This window comes from Suricata suricatta, chromosome 16 (assembly GCF_006229205.1).
Source record: "Suricata suricatta isolate VVHF042 chromosome 16, meerkat_22Aug2017_6uvM2_HiC, whole genome shotgun sequence".
NCBI classification, from domain to species: domain Eukaryota; kingdom Metazoa; phylum Chordata; class Mammalia; order Carnivora; family Herpestidae; genus Suricata; species Suricata suricatta.
Window position 1 is genome coordinate 26,700,343 of NC_043715.1, and position 13,412 is coordinate 26,713,754.

Sequence of the window (13,412 nt, forward strand, 5' to 3'; positions counted from 1 at the left end):
GGGGCCTGGGGCCTGATTTCAATCCCCCCAACCCCATTGTACAGATGAAGAAAAGGAGGATGAGAGGTGGGAGCAACAGACAAACATATGGGTCTAGTCTCCCCTCCGTCCCCAGAACTGAACTTGACTTAGCAGGAGGTGAGTGCCATCTGAAGGTGGGGAAGAAGGTACCCCGCCCGCAGAGCCCCATCCCAGCCCCAAAGAGAACAGTGGCCATGTCTCAGGATTTCACTCTTCAACTGGGCTGTTTCCTCCCATTAGGCTCCCCCTACCCCCACCTCTTTCCCCTTTAAGAAGAGACCAGTCCTTGGCTTATGCCATTCATAGGGTTTATTGTCACTTGCCAGTGGCTGGAAGAGGAAGGGGACACACAGCCAAGCCTCACCACAAGAGAGGTGGCACCGGACCACCCAGCACTCCTACTTGGTTCACACGGAGGGGCGGGTCCTCACTGGCAGCAGCTGCACTTTTCGGCCTCAGCCTCGGTGCCCTCTCCGCCTTTGCACACACAATCCTTGGCGCATTTCTCACACTCCGCAGGGCAGCAGGAGCAGCAGCCTGTGGACCAGAGAGCAAATGCCCAGTCCTTCGGCCTCTCCCTGCGTCTGTCTCCACCAAAAGGGAGGGGGGAAAGAAGGGGTGCTAGGGGCTCAGGCGCTGCCCCCTTCCTGGTCTCATGCGCAGTTTGACTCAGCATCTGTGGCACACCAGGTGCATGCTGGGCTACCTTGGGGGAGGAGTACCCAGTAGGTGGCCCACAGCCCCTTGTGTGTGCGCAGGGGAGTCCCGGGGATGGAGTGAGGGGTAGTGCTGGACCTGTGCTGCAGAAAACATCACAGGGTAAACAACGGCCTTGAAAAGGGACTTGAAGGATAAACTTGGAGGAACAGAGATGGTACAGGTGTAGGGGCTCTAGGAGACCGGTGAGAGGTTCTATGGTGAGTCTTACACACTTCCTACCTCCTACTCCCCAAGCATATTACACTGCTTCCAGGGAGACTTGGGGGAGGTCAAATTGAGGGGATCCTTAAAGATCTGAGAGAGGCCAAGGGACCAAAACTCCAGAGCTAGCCCCCAGCTTCACCACTCCCTTCTTGAGGCACTAGAGGTTTTGAGGTGAGGGTTTGGACCAGGGTAGCAGGTCTCCATCCTAGCTGCCCATTAGAATCTGGGAATATACAAAAACCTCTTGCCACGGGCATACTGAACCCATCACTGGGGATGGGCCAGGCGACGGCACGTTAAGGCCTCCCCAGGTGGTTCTGTCCCAGTAAGAGTTAAAAGCAATGTAGCCGACAACTAAGGGTCTCTCCATCTTGGGTAGGCAGACACTGACTTCAGGGAGCAGGGGGGGAGGGGGTCCCCACACTCACTCTTCTTGCAGGAGGTGCATTTGCATCCCTCACACTTGCAGGAGCCGTTGCAGGTGCAGGAACCACCTAGAGGGGGGACAGGAAGGGTTAAGGTGCTAAAGATGGGGGGCCGACAGGCATAAAGGAGGAGGTGAGGTGCCAAATCTCAGTGCCCTTGGGGATTTAGCCATGTCTACCTTCAAGGAGGTTAAACATGGCAAACATGGAGGGTCCCTTCCCCCCAAGGTCCTAGAGCGGAAGTGTAGGGCATCCGATTCTTTGCAAGTCAGGGGCTCGCTGGCCGCAGGATGGGGGCGGGGGCTCACCGGTAGGGCAGGGGCAGGTCTCGGGGTCCATGTCCAGAGGAACTGCCGCTGCAGGAGGTGAACTGGCTTCTCCCGGCAACTGGACGCACTGGTGGCAGCAGGTGGCGAGGCTTTTATAGCCCCAGGCGGGGGCGCGCATGCACAGCCCGCTCGCGCGCGGCGCCCCCTCTCTCCATCTGGGCACAGGCTTAGGCGGAGGCGCGCATTGCGGCAAACGGCCCCCCTCCCCCGCCCTGTGCCGGGCCCGGGGCTCCCCCCGCCCCACCCCACCCCACTACCCAGTGCGCGCGGCTCTCCTCAACTCCCCGCCCGGGGCCACTTCCAGCCGCGTGCACAGGGGACACTCCTCTGCTCCCCCGTGTGCGGGCCGCCGAGTGCACCGGTTGTACCGCTGGTGACACGCGTCCGCCGCCGCCGCCACCGCCGCCGCCCTTGACCTATGTGCGCACTTCTCGCCTCAGACGGGCGGCACGGCACGTTTCCCAGCCCTTCTCTGCCTCGCCAGGATTCTGGGGCTCCAGGTTAGTCAAAATGGGGTGCTGAGCACCCTGCTGAGCCCCTCCCCCCACTTCCCTCATCTCTTATCAAATAGGAAAATAATCCTAACACCAATGGAAGGGCCTTGCAAATTGGTTTTGGGAGGGGCCGGCTCTGGGAAGCCTACCGGGCCGCGCTGGGGTGACTGATGGGAGGTTTAGGGGGAAGAGGGATGGTACTAGGTAACTGCATCCCAGGTTCACAAGGAAGCAGCTCTCATCTTTTCCTTCTGCTGAGTCCCTCATGCCTGTGGTAGGCTGAAAATATGGTCCCCAAGAGATATCCATGCCAAATCCCAGAACCTGTGACTATTACTTTATTTGGAAAAAGAGTTTTTTGTAGATGTCATTACATTAAGAATCTTGAGATGAGATCATCCTGGATTGGGCCCTAAATCCAATGACAAGTGTCCTTGTAAGACACACAGAGAATAGAAGAGGAGGCAGTGTGACCACAGGAGACAGAGATTGGAGTAAAGTGGCCTGTGGCCACCAGAAGTCAGACCCCGAACAGTTCACATCCTCTCTGTGAGCCTCACTGTTGTTGCTCAGCCAGTGAAGACACTCAATCCCCAGAAAACAGAGAAGCAAAAGAAAACGTTAGAAAACTGGCCAAAGGCTATAGGAGTAGAAGAAAGAATTGCTAATGATGGCATTTCAGACAGCCAGTCACGTGGTGACCCCCATGGGGAGGCTTCACTTTCCCTGCTTGTGGTGCAAGCACCTTTCACAAAGTTGCGTCAGGTTCTATAGGGACAAGGCCTATCTAGAGACAGAGTTTAAAAAAGAAAGTAATAGAAAGAACAAACACATGAAGAGAAAAAGAGGAGAAAGGAAACAAGAAAAGACAAGAGGGAGAGAAGAAGGAAGGAAGAGAGGAAGGAAGGAAAGTTACCCCAGGATCACTGCGGTAAAGTGTTTGAAAGGTGGAGGTCGGAGGGGACCACCCTAGGCCTGCTCCAGAATGGAAATGCGTTTGCCAGCCTTCCCAAAGAACTCTTATCAGCTCTTGAACCCTAGCTTCCACTTCTTTAAAAAAAATTTTTTTTACATCTATTTCTTTTTGAGAGACAGAGCACAAATGAGGAAGGAGCTGAGAGAGAGTGGGGGGGGGGGTGCAGGGGGGGAGGGAAGACACAGAATCCAAAGCAGACTCCTCAGAGTGCTGACAGCTCAGAGCCTGACATGGGGCTCGAACCCATGAACAGTGAGATCATGACCTGAGCCAAGTTGGATGCCCAACCTACTGAGCCACCCAGGCAACCCTCTACTTCTTTTAAGGAGACACCCCCTTAGCACCTGCATCCCACCCTCTTTAGAGGTGATCCCTAGGCTGCCCCCCAAGGAAGACAGTTCTGGTGAGCCTTCAGACTTTAGTTTTGCTGAGTGGGGGAGACTGAGACTCAGAGACTGAGACCTGCTCCAAACATCCCCCGAGCCGAGTGAGCCTCTGTTCTAAATCAGAACTGGACGAGCACTTTCAAGTGTTTGTTGGAAACCTACCCTCCTCCCAGATACCAGCTGTCCCAGGGGCCTCCAAAGGACCTCATCGGAGGAGCTGAGTTAGCTGGTTTTCCAGGGCTTTACATGTGTTGGTCTGTGAGTTGAAGCTTCAGTAACGGTGGGAGAGGAGAAAACCAGAAGAGGAGAACCAAAAGTCCCAAGAGACAGTGTCATGGGACACCTCAAGGTATGAGGTGAAGGCCAGGCTGCTTCTTTTTTTTTTTTTTTAAATTTTTTTTTTATGTCTTTTATTTATTTTTGAGAGACAGAGAGAGACACAGAATCTGAAGCAGGCTCCAGGCTCCAGACTCTGAGCTAGCTGTCAGCACAGAGCCCGACTCGGGGCTCGAACCCACCCCACGAACTGTGAGATCATGACCTGAGCCAAAGCCGGCAGCTTAACCGACTGAGCCACCCAGGAGCCCCCAGGCTGGTTCTTAACATGGGCTTCATGCAATTTCAGATCACAGAGCCTCACCAACCCTAGCATTACAATTTATTCCCGGCTGTTTGTTTTCATTTTGCCTAAGGGCACTCTGGCGCCACTCTGGAATTGCCTGAAGTCCTCAAGGCTTCAGTATCTAGGACTTTCAGTGCAAGCGAGATGTGCCTGCCAACGCACTCAGCCAGAGCTGCCCCCGGCTCTTCCCCCTCAGGCCTCTCGGACTTCCTTGGGATTGAGGCTTCAGATGGGGGAGGGGGGGAGCAGTCCCCTCCCCCACAGCCTCTCCTTGTGATCTCTACTGGGCTGAATAAAACATTATTACTGAGTGTGTCTGTGAGGATGTTTCCCGAAGACATTATAGCATTTGAATTGGTAGACTGAGTAAAGAAGATGGCCCTCACCCATGCGGGTGGGCCTCTTCGGATCTATTCTGGGCACCAATAGAACAAAAAGGCAAAGAGAGGGTGAATTTGCTCTTTGCCTGAGCGGAGACATCCATCTTCTCCTGCCCTCAGGCGTTGGTGTTCCTGGGCCTCAGGCTTCCAGACTCAAGCTGAAATACACCACCCACCGGCTTCCAGTTTTCCAGTTTTCAGAGGACAGATTGTGGGACTTCTCAGCTTCCATAATTGTGTGAGCCAATCCCTATAATAAATATATGAACATAAGTGCTTATTATATACATAACATATATATCATATTAAGATTCACCGGGCGCCTGGGTGGCTCAGTTGGTTAAACGTCCGACTCTTGATTTTGGCTCAGGCCAGGATCTCATGGTGGGCTCCTCACTGTCATCATGGAGCCTGCTTGGGATTCTCTCTTTCCCTCTCTCTCCCTCTGGGTCCCTCCCCTGCTCGCTTACTCTCTCAAAATAAACAAACTTTAAAAAATTAAAAAAGGGGCGCCTGGGTGGCTCAGTTGGTTAAGCCTCCAACTTCAGCTCAGGTCATAATCTCATGTTTGTGGGTTCGAGCCTTGCGTCGGACTCTGTGCTGACAGCTCAGAGCCTGTAGTCTGCTTCTGATTCTGTGTCTCCCTCTGCCTCTCCCCACTCATGCTCTGTCTCAAAAATAAATAAAACATTAAAAATATTTTTAAAATTAAAAAAAGAAGATTCATATATATGTGGTTGTGTTCTGTAACTGTATACATATATGTGTATATGCATGTGTATACGTTGGTTCTTTCTCTGGAGAGCCCTGATTCATTACCCCGCACATCCAAGGGTTGCTACGATATCTAAGGGTCTGAAAACCACAGTGTCCTTCTGAAACACACTACCTACCTCCCCCCCATTCTTCACATGGGTGGCCCTCATACCTCAGTTCTCAGCTTCAGTAAGCTCCAAAGAACATTGCATCTAGGTGTGTCCTTCTAGAGAACACCCCTTCATGCCCACCTTATTCCCCTCTGTCCTTTCATTAATTCTCACATGCTAAAATCATTTGTTCATGCTCCTGCCTGTGCTGCACCTCCCCTGGGGTATCCACAGGGCTCTGTCTTTTCTTTGCTTCTAGGCCTTTGCTCAAATCTTGCCGTCTCCATGAAACCTACCATGATCACCCTACTTAAGATGGCAACCCATACCTCAAACCACCAGGATTCCTGATCCCCGATACCTCGTTCTATCTTTTCTTTTTTCACGGCATTTAACATCATCTGACAAAGTAAAATACTTGACTTATACAGTTTATGCGCCGTTGGTCACCCCTGCTAGCATGTAGGCATCACCAGCCTGTAAGGGATCATTGCTTTTGTTCTCCGACAGGTCCGAAGTGCCTAGAACAATGACCTGTATGTGGGAGATATTCAAGAGACATTTCTTGAATGAATACATGAATGAATGAATGGCTCTCAAGTCAAGCTGCCTGGGTTCACAGTCTGCTCCTGCCGTCAGCTAGAGATGTGGTAAGTTATTAGCAAGTTGCTTAATGTTTCCGTGCCTTGGGTTGCTCAAGGGTTCCCATTTGTGATTCCTAAATGGGAGTGATAGTAATTCCTGCCTCATAGGTTTGTCAGAGGCTTAAGTTGGATGACCCTCGGAAAGCTCTCCCGCAGGGCCCTAACCTTGCTGGCTCTTCCCATATACAAGTGAGTGTGAGCCTGGGGACGTCCGGTGAGGATGCTGCAGGGAGCCTGGGATCCCTCTGACTCCTTCAGGATGCCCAGCTCTTTGTCCGCCTCACCTCTGTGCTCCCTGAACTGCTGCTGCCTCCAAAGGAGTCCAGGTGTCAACTCGGACCAGCTAAACCACAGCCATTAGTCCTCCTGTGGGCCCCAACCCCAACCCCAGGGCTTCCTGGGAGAAGGGAGTTCATGGATACATTTTTCTTTCCAATTAGATTGGGGCCAGGAGGTGGGAACAGGGAGGCTGAGGGGTGGAGATCTTTCAGGGTGATCAACTAATGGATAGAAAATCCCCAGATGACCTCAGAAAAGAGCAAGGAGTCCAGCAAGTTCCACCCCTGGTTGAAATGGATCCTGGGCAGCATTAGACAGTTGCATTGCCCTCAAAGGGTCTCCTAATTGAAAAAAAAATTTTTTTTTTACATGTATTTATTTTTGAGAGAGTGTGTGAACAGGGGAGAGGCAGAGAGAGAAAGAGATACAGAATCTGAAGCAGACTCCAGGCTCTGAGCTAGTGGTCAGCACAGAGCCTGATGCTCTGAACCCACAAACCATGAGATCATGACGTGAGCCGAAGTCGGACACTCAACCGACTGAGCCACCCAGGTGCCCCGAGGGTCTCCTAATTGACTATCCTGGGACTGAGCAATTGTCCAGGAGTTCAGTAGCCTAGGGAAACAGTAGTGTATCAAGAGAGTTTGCAGATATACCTATCTGCAAATAAAGCCATTTCTTGGAGAGATCTGGCTTTATTTATTTTTTTTTTAAATTTTTTTAAAATTTGTTTTTGAGAGAGAGAGACAGCACGAGCAGGGGAGGGTCAGAAAGAGAGGAAAACACAGAATCCGAAGCAGGTTCCAGGCTCTGAGCTGTCAGCACAGAGCCTGACGTGGGGCTCAAACTTATGAACCGTGAGATCAGGACCGGAGCCAAAGTCTGATGCTTAACTGGCTGAGCCACCCAGGCACCCTGAGATCTGGCTTTATTAGTTGAATGAATGTTAAGTAAGTTTTAGCCACAGGGGCAGCTGAAACAGAAAGGGCCCTGTCACAGAGAGGGTAAGGAGTCAGGGTAGGGAGGGGGAGGCAGGCTCAGCAGGCCATAGATCCACTTACTTAGAAATGTAATAACCGTCTGTCGCTGTGGTTACTTCCTGTTTATGGCAAATGATTCAGTCTCTCCTCCATAGTAATGATACAAGATCTCCTTATAACATAAATTTAAGTGTAATAAGAGACCAGGCGAGCCACGCCTGGGTGGTTCAGTTGGTTAGGCCTCTCACTTCAGCTCAGGTCATGATCTCACTGTTCACGAGTTTGAGTCCCACGTTGGGCTTTGTGCTGACAGCTCGGAGCCTGGAGCCTGCTTCAGATTCTGTGTGGCCCTCTCTCTTTGCCCGTCCCCTGCTTGAGTTCTGTCTCCCTCTCTCTCTCAAAAATAAATAAACATTAAAAAAAATAGACCAGGTGATAGGAGATTATGCCTAAAATTTGGTAGGTGGCTCTCGAAGGAAGCAGCCAGGAAAATATTGCCCTACACCAGGCTGGTCCCCTGAGTGCTCAAGTCCAACTTGGCTTCTGGTTCTGTCTCCCCTGCCCCCCTGTGCCCTTCCTAGCCAGGCATTGGCACCTTTTGCATGGGTTCTAAAGGCCACAAGGAGACTGTTCTTTTCTCTGATCACTGGGGGGATGGAAAGTGTTGGGAGGGGAGGCAGGGAAAGGCAGCCTCCAATCTTCCAGGTTACAGAAGGTGGCCAAGTCGACCCCCGCAATCATGCCAATACCCTAATTCCCGGGGTTTACTCCTACCTCTAGGAGTTTTCCCCCAAGGGGCTTCTCATCTCAGTAGAATAGGAGCAGAGGGGGTCTGCCATCCCCTCTCCGTGAGGGGCCTGGGGGAGTCGTCAGTAAACCCTGAGCGAGTCAGGGCTCAAGCTGAACTGAGCTGGGCTTCGGTGGGTTGGAGTTCAAGGACCAGCGCTTGTGGAAGTTCTTGTGCACGCTGGGGGCAGCCGCTCTGTGGCTCAGGAGGGGGGTGGTTATGAGGAGGGAAGGGTCCATTCTAGCTGGGGCACCAGGAGAAAGCCCCCCCCCCCCCCGCAAACTGCAGGAGACACTCTGGATGTCTGCTGGGAAGCCACAGCAGGGCAACGGGAGTCCTGCTCTGCTCACATAACCCAGACCACCCTGACCCTCCCCCAGAATCGCCTTCCTACATGCCGTGAGGGAAGACTGAAGTCCTTCCGAGTGGTGGCTTTGCTTTCAGACCCGATTTTGAGTCTCCTGTTTCCCTCAGCTATTCAATGGGGCTCATCATACTCCTCACCTCTTGGGTTAGAGTGAACATTCTGGGAGATTCTTCACGCAGATTGCTTAACATGTCATAGGTGCTCAACAAACAGTGCTCAGTGAACACTTGTGTGTTCAGCCGTCTTCCAGGATCTGGAACTAGCAGGATCTGGAACCAGCAGGATCTGGAACTAGCAGGACCTGGAACTAGCAAATGATGGACTCCAGTGCCTCTGGGCCTACTTTTCCAGGTAGAGTCTGGCCCTCACCTATACTGGCAATGGAATGTAATCCATGCTAACCCCGACATATCCCCCCCAGGCTTTCCTTCCTCCATGCTTCTGTGCATCCTGTTACCCCTTTTGAAGTGTCCTGCCCACAGTTTTCACCTGCTTAAAATCCTGCACGTCCTTTGAGGCCCTGCTTCAATGCTGCCTCCTTCGAGAAGTCTTCAGTCCTGCCTACAGCCAGACGTAATCGCCCTTCTTGGAACTTCTATGGGGTTTTGCCTAGATATTTTCTTCCCTGTAGGAGGGGACAGTGGGTAGTCCTACAGTCTCCCTGACAGACTCCTGGGTCCCTAAAAGCAGAGGCTAAGAGAGGAGTTTCTTTCTTCTCCTCCCTTCTGTGCTTAGCAAGCTCCCTGCACACCTGAAATGTCCTTGAAGGCTGAGTGGATGAAATCAATGTGAGAACTGAGAGTCTGACTTTGGGGGTCACCCCTTTCTAGGGCACCCCTTGAAAGCCTGGTCATGAAGTCAGGTTAAATTCTATATGTACTAGGGGTGCCTGGGTGGCTCAGTCAGTTAAGCGTCCGGCTTCGGCTCAGGTCATGATCTCACGGTTCATGGGTTTGAGCCCCGCGATGGGCTCTGTGCTGACAACTAGCTCAGAGCCTGGAGCCTGCTTCCGATTCTGTGTCTCCCTCTCTCTCTGACCCTCCCCTGCTTACACTGTCTCTTTCTGTCTCTCAAAAATAAATAAAAAACATTAAAATTTTTTTTTAATTCTATATGTACTAATGAAGTTGCCCTGTGGCATCCACCATCCGCTTTGCAAAACGAGTGATGTGGCAGTGAATTCTCTCCTCCCATGTCACAAACGTTTATTGAGTGGTGTCTTACTCCAGACATTGTGCCAGGAATGGCAGATACAAAGGTGAGCAGGACAATGACAATGCTCGTCTTTTCTGGGAACCCACTGTTTGGGCAACGAGGCATTTAATAAGAAATCTACACTTAGTTAGCTGAGAGCTGCCAGAGAGAGCATAGCATGTTGGTGCCCATGCCTTCCTGCATAAACCAATCTCCCTTCCTCTCCCTCTCCGATCCCCCTCTACCACCACCCACTGCCCAGGTCTAGGGACAGGCAGCACCTTTTTCCAGAAACAACCCCAACGCAGCTTGACTTAGCATTCAAGGTCTGTCTCCCATCTCACCTTCCTTCAGTATTTCCTGTTTGGCAATTTTGCCCCCAGGAGACATTTGGCAATGTCCAAAAACATTTTAGTTGTCACAGCGTGGCGTTGGTGGGGCATGGGGCTGTGATGCTCCTGGGATCTAATGGGTAGAGGCCATGGATGCCCCAGACAATCTGACATGTCAGTAGTGCCAAGGTGGTGAAACGCTGCTTTACTTTATCCCGTAACAACTGCAGGGTGATTTGTAGGACCTCACACGTGTAGGGAAGGGAACCCGGGGAGTCGCAACACCCACTTTCAAACCCCGGCCTCATCACCTGCTGGTGTCTTTGGACCCCTGATTCATCCTCTGTCGAACGTGGAGAGGCATGCCTGGCCCCGCCTTCTTGACCAAGGTGTCTGGGAACTGACATATGAGAAAGTAAGTGAGACCACTCGCCGGGGGAGGTTGATGGCAAGGCTGGGTAGCAGAGGGAGGGAGCCTCCATCTAGCGAGTGTGTATTGAACTGTAGTCACATGGCCCCAAATTTCCAAGGCTATTTCCATTTCAAGTACTCTGCCTTTTCCTTGCCTCTAAAAATAAATTGTACAATCCAGGCCATCTGCACCTCAGATTTAAAAACATCTGGGTCTAGCTCCCCTCTCTCGCTTCTTCCTTCTTTGTTTATTGTAGAAATTTTGAAAAAATTAAAAAAATATGTATACAATCCTTTCAAATGTAAAAATAGAAGCCTGCAGTATACACTGATTTATAAATGACTTTTTTCCTTCCTTATCGCTAGATTGCGAACATCTGTCCATGAAATTAGTTTCATTTCTACATTTTTATTTTAGTAGGTTTATCGCACAATTTCTTTTAAGCGGTCCCTCCTTTGACACACTTTTCTCATTTCCTGATCTTCACTATTATAACCCGTGATGTGATAAGCATCTTGCTAGCTTCTGTGTGTGCAGATTCATGATTTTTTCCTGAGTACACAACATTCCTTACGTTAGAATTGCTGGCTCAAAGGGTACATTTTTCCCCTTTTCAAACAGTATTTGTTTATCTTAAAAAATGCTACTTCAGTAAATTTAGGAAAATCCAGAAAAATAGAAGGAAAAGGAAAAATTATCTTTCATCTGTGATTTGAACACAACCCCAGCTGACACTGTAGCATATTTCATTTCCATATTTTGTATTCTATGTGGCTTTTTTTTTGTTTTCTTTATTTATTGTTGATTTATTTATAAATGTTTATTTATTTTGAAAGAGAGAGAGAGCACAAGCCAGCAGGGGTGGGGATGGGGGTGGGGGTGGGTGGAGGGCAAAGAAAGGGAGACTAAGAGAGAATCCCAAGCAGGCTCCATGCTGCCAGTCCAGAGCCGGAGGTGGGGCTGGATCCCATCAACTGTGAGATCATGACCTGAAGCCAAATCAAGAATCGAATGCCTAACCAGCTTAGCCACCTAGGTGCCTCTGTGTGGCTTCTTAAAAAACAAAAAAAGTACTGCATAACTAATTTGTAGCCTAATATTTATTTAAAATTTTGCCATAATTATTTCCTGTGTTTTTGCATTTTTTAGTGGCTGTATCATATCCTGTTATGTGTGAGGGCCATTGCTGACTTGAAGGACTTCGTAGACTTGAGGCTGTTTCCAGTGTTTCACAATTGTGCATAGCACTGCAATGAATCTTTCTGTGTGAGTGATGCCTTTTTTTTTTTAAGGTTTTTTAAATTTATTTTTGAGAGACAGAGAGACCGCATGAGCAGGGGAGGGTGAAAGAGAGAGGGAGACACAGAGTATGAAGCAGGCTCCAGGCTCTGAGCTAGCTGTCAGCACAGAGCCCGATGTGGGGCTCGACCCCACGAACTGAGAGATCATGACCTGAGCCGAAGCTGGACGCTTAACCAACTAAGCCACCCAGGCGCCCCACCTTTTAAAAAAATGTTTATTTATTTTTGAGGGAGAGAGAGAGGCAGAGAGAGAGGGAGGCAGAGGCTCTGTGCTGACAGCAGTGAGCCTGAGCTGGGGCTCAGACTTACGAACTGGGAGATCATGACCCGAGCTGAAGTCTGATGCTTAACCGAATGAGCCACCCAGGCGCCCCTGAGTGATGTTTTTTTATTTTCTCTTGAATTTGTGGCAAATTCTTTAGATAGGTTTCCAGAAGTGAAGTAACTGGAACAAATGAGGATTTCATGGTTCTTAGACAGACATTGTCCTGGGAGTCTGGGTGGCTTACATATTGCCTTTTTAATGGACCCTTGGAAAGTGTTGCCTGATTTATTTCCCCTGCAACCGTGTCTAGGGTTCTAAGCCCTTTCTGGGATCTCTTGGGCCCCAAACCCAACCAGACTGAGGCGAGCCTTATGACCTCAACTCTTGCACAAAGCCCAGGGCTCAGAGCGACCCCCTTCGCACCTGCCTCTGGACCTCGAGCGCCCCCTGCAGTCCACGGGAGGAACTTCCTTCCCGGTCCTGTGCCCTGCATTTCATTACTTCCCACCAAGCCTTCCTCTGGTTTCCATCCAAGTTGGAGAATGTCCTGAGCAGGTGCAGACTCTGTCACAGTTTCTCAGGGGTCTTTGTTGTCCCTTAGGCAGTACAATCCATGATGTGCCAACCTCCTGACAGTACCTTCCTGCTCCCGGCAGCTCTTCCTTGAGATAGCTCTTCTATATCTCCATGTAGAATCTGTTTCCTTGGTGTTTCCTCGTGATGCTCATGTTTTATTGCTCACAGCCACCTGTAACTAGTCTGCTGACTTTCACTTGGGCATATCTTCCCGCCCCCCCCACCCTGCCCCCCGGCGGCTTATCTTACCCTGCAGTCTTCAAGCATCTCTCTCAACTAGTCCTGCTGAGTTTGGGAAGAGATCCTTAACTTCTTTGAGTCTCAGTTTTCTCACCTGTAGAATGGAGATAAGAATCCCTATCCTGCAGGGTTGTTGTAAAGATAAAAAATTAAAACCACTAAAAAGCCCAGCCTGGAATTTTGGCTCAAGATGGTAGACTGAGCACATGCATTGACCTGTTCTTCCTCCTGAGAATCCATTGAAAGAAACTCAAGAAAGACAAAGAAAGGAAAAGAAAAAACTAATAAAAGAGGTGAGAATTGGTGTGGGAGAAGATGGCTTGGACCGCACATCAATGGATGAGAGGTTATGACACTTTTCTGGAATAAGTTGAATCACAATGATGGGTAAACGGGAGGAGAAGAAGCCACAGCTCAGATCAAAAAAAAAAGTAGAGACTTTGGGGGTTCTGTCTTCTTAGTTTTAGTGTAGCTGGAGTCAGCAAGGAGGACAGAAGAGGAAATGGTCCCAGAAACCAGGAGGGGGACCGAGAGAAGACGGACGAGCCTGTGATCACCACATTGGCCTCCTTCATGACCCCGCCAGTTCTCCCCAGGCTGAGGCTGCGAGGT

At 50.3% G+C, this 13,412-nt stretch overlaps 1 protein-coding gene and 1 long non-coding RNA gene across 2 annotated transcripts in view; one reads left to right on the top strand and one right to left on the bottom strand.

The window, feature by feature from the left end:
• Positions 1-312: 312 nt before the first annotated feature.
• Positions 313-1,870, bottom strand: LOC115280756 (metallothionein-3). Its single transcript, XM_029925823.1, has 3 exons — positions 1,679-1,870; positions 1,374-1,439; positions 313-558 (listed from the first exon to the last, which is right to left on the bottom strand). Exons 1-3 carry the CDS (start codon positions 1,815-1,817, stop codon positions 449-451), a joined length of 315 nt encoding a protein of 104 aa, XP_029781683.1. The 5' UTR covers positions 1,818-1,870; the 3' UTR covers positions 313-448.
• A 49-nt stretch (positions 1,871-1,919) lies between these two features.
• The window catches only part of LOC115280758, a 16,226-nt gene continuing 4,733 nt past the window's right edge, over positions 1,920-13,412 (top strand). The window contains exons 1-6 of the long non-coding RNA XR_003903915.1: positions 1,920-2,199; positions 4,678-4,795; positions 5,934-6,073; positions 8,720-8,831; positions 10,237-10,421; positions 11,568-11,684. This is a non-coding gene — a long non-coding RNA (uncharacterized LOC115280758). The remainder of the gene's footprint in view (positions 2,200-4,677; positions 4,796-5,933; positions 6,074-8,719; positions 8,832-10,236; positions 10,422-11,567; positions 11,685-13,412) is intronic.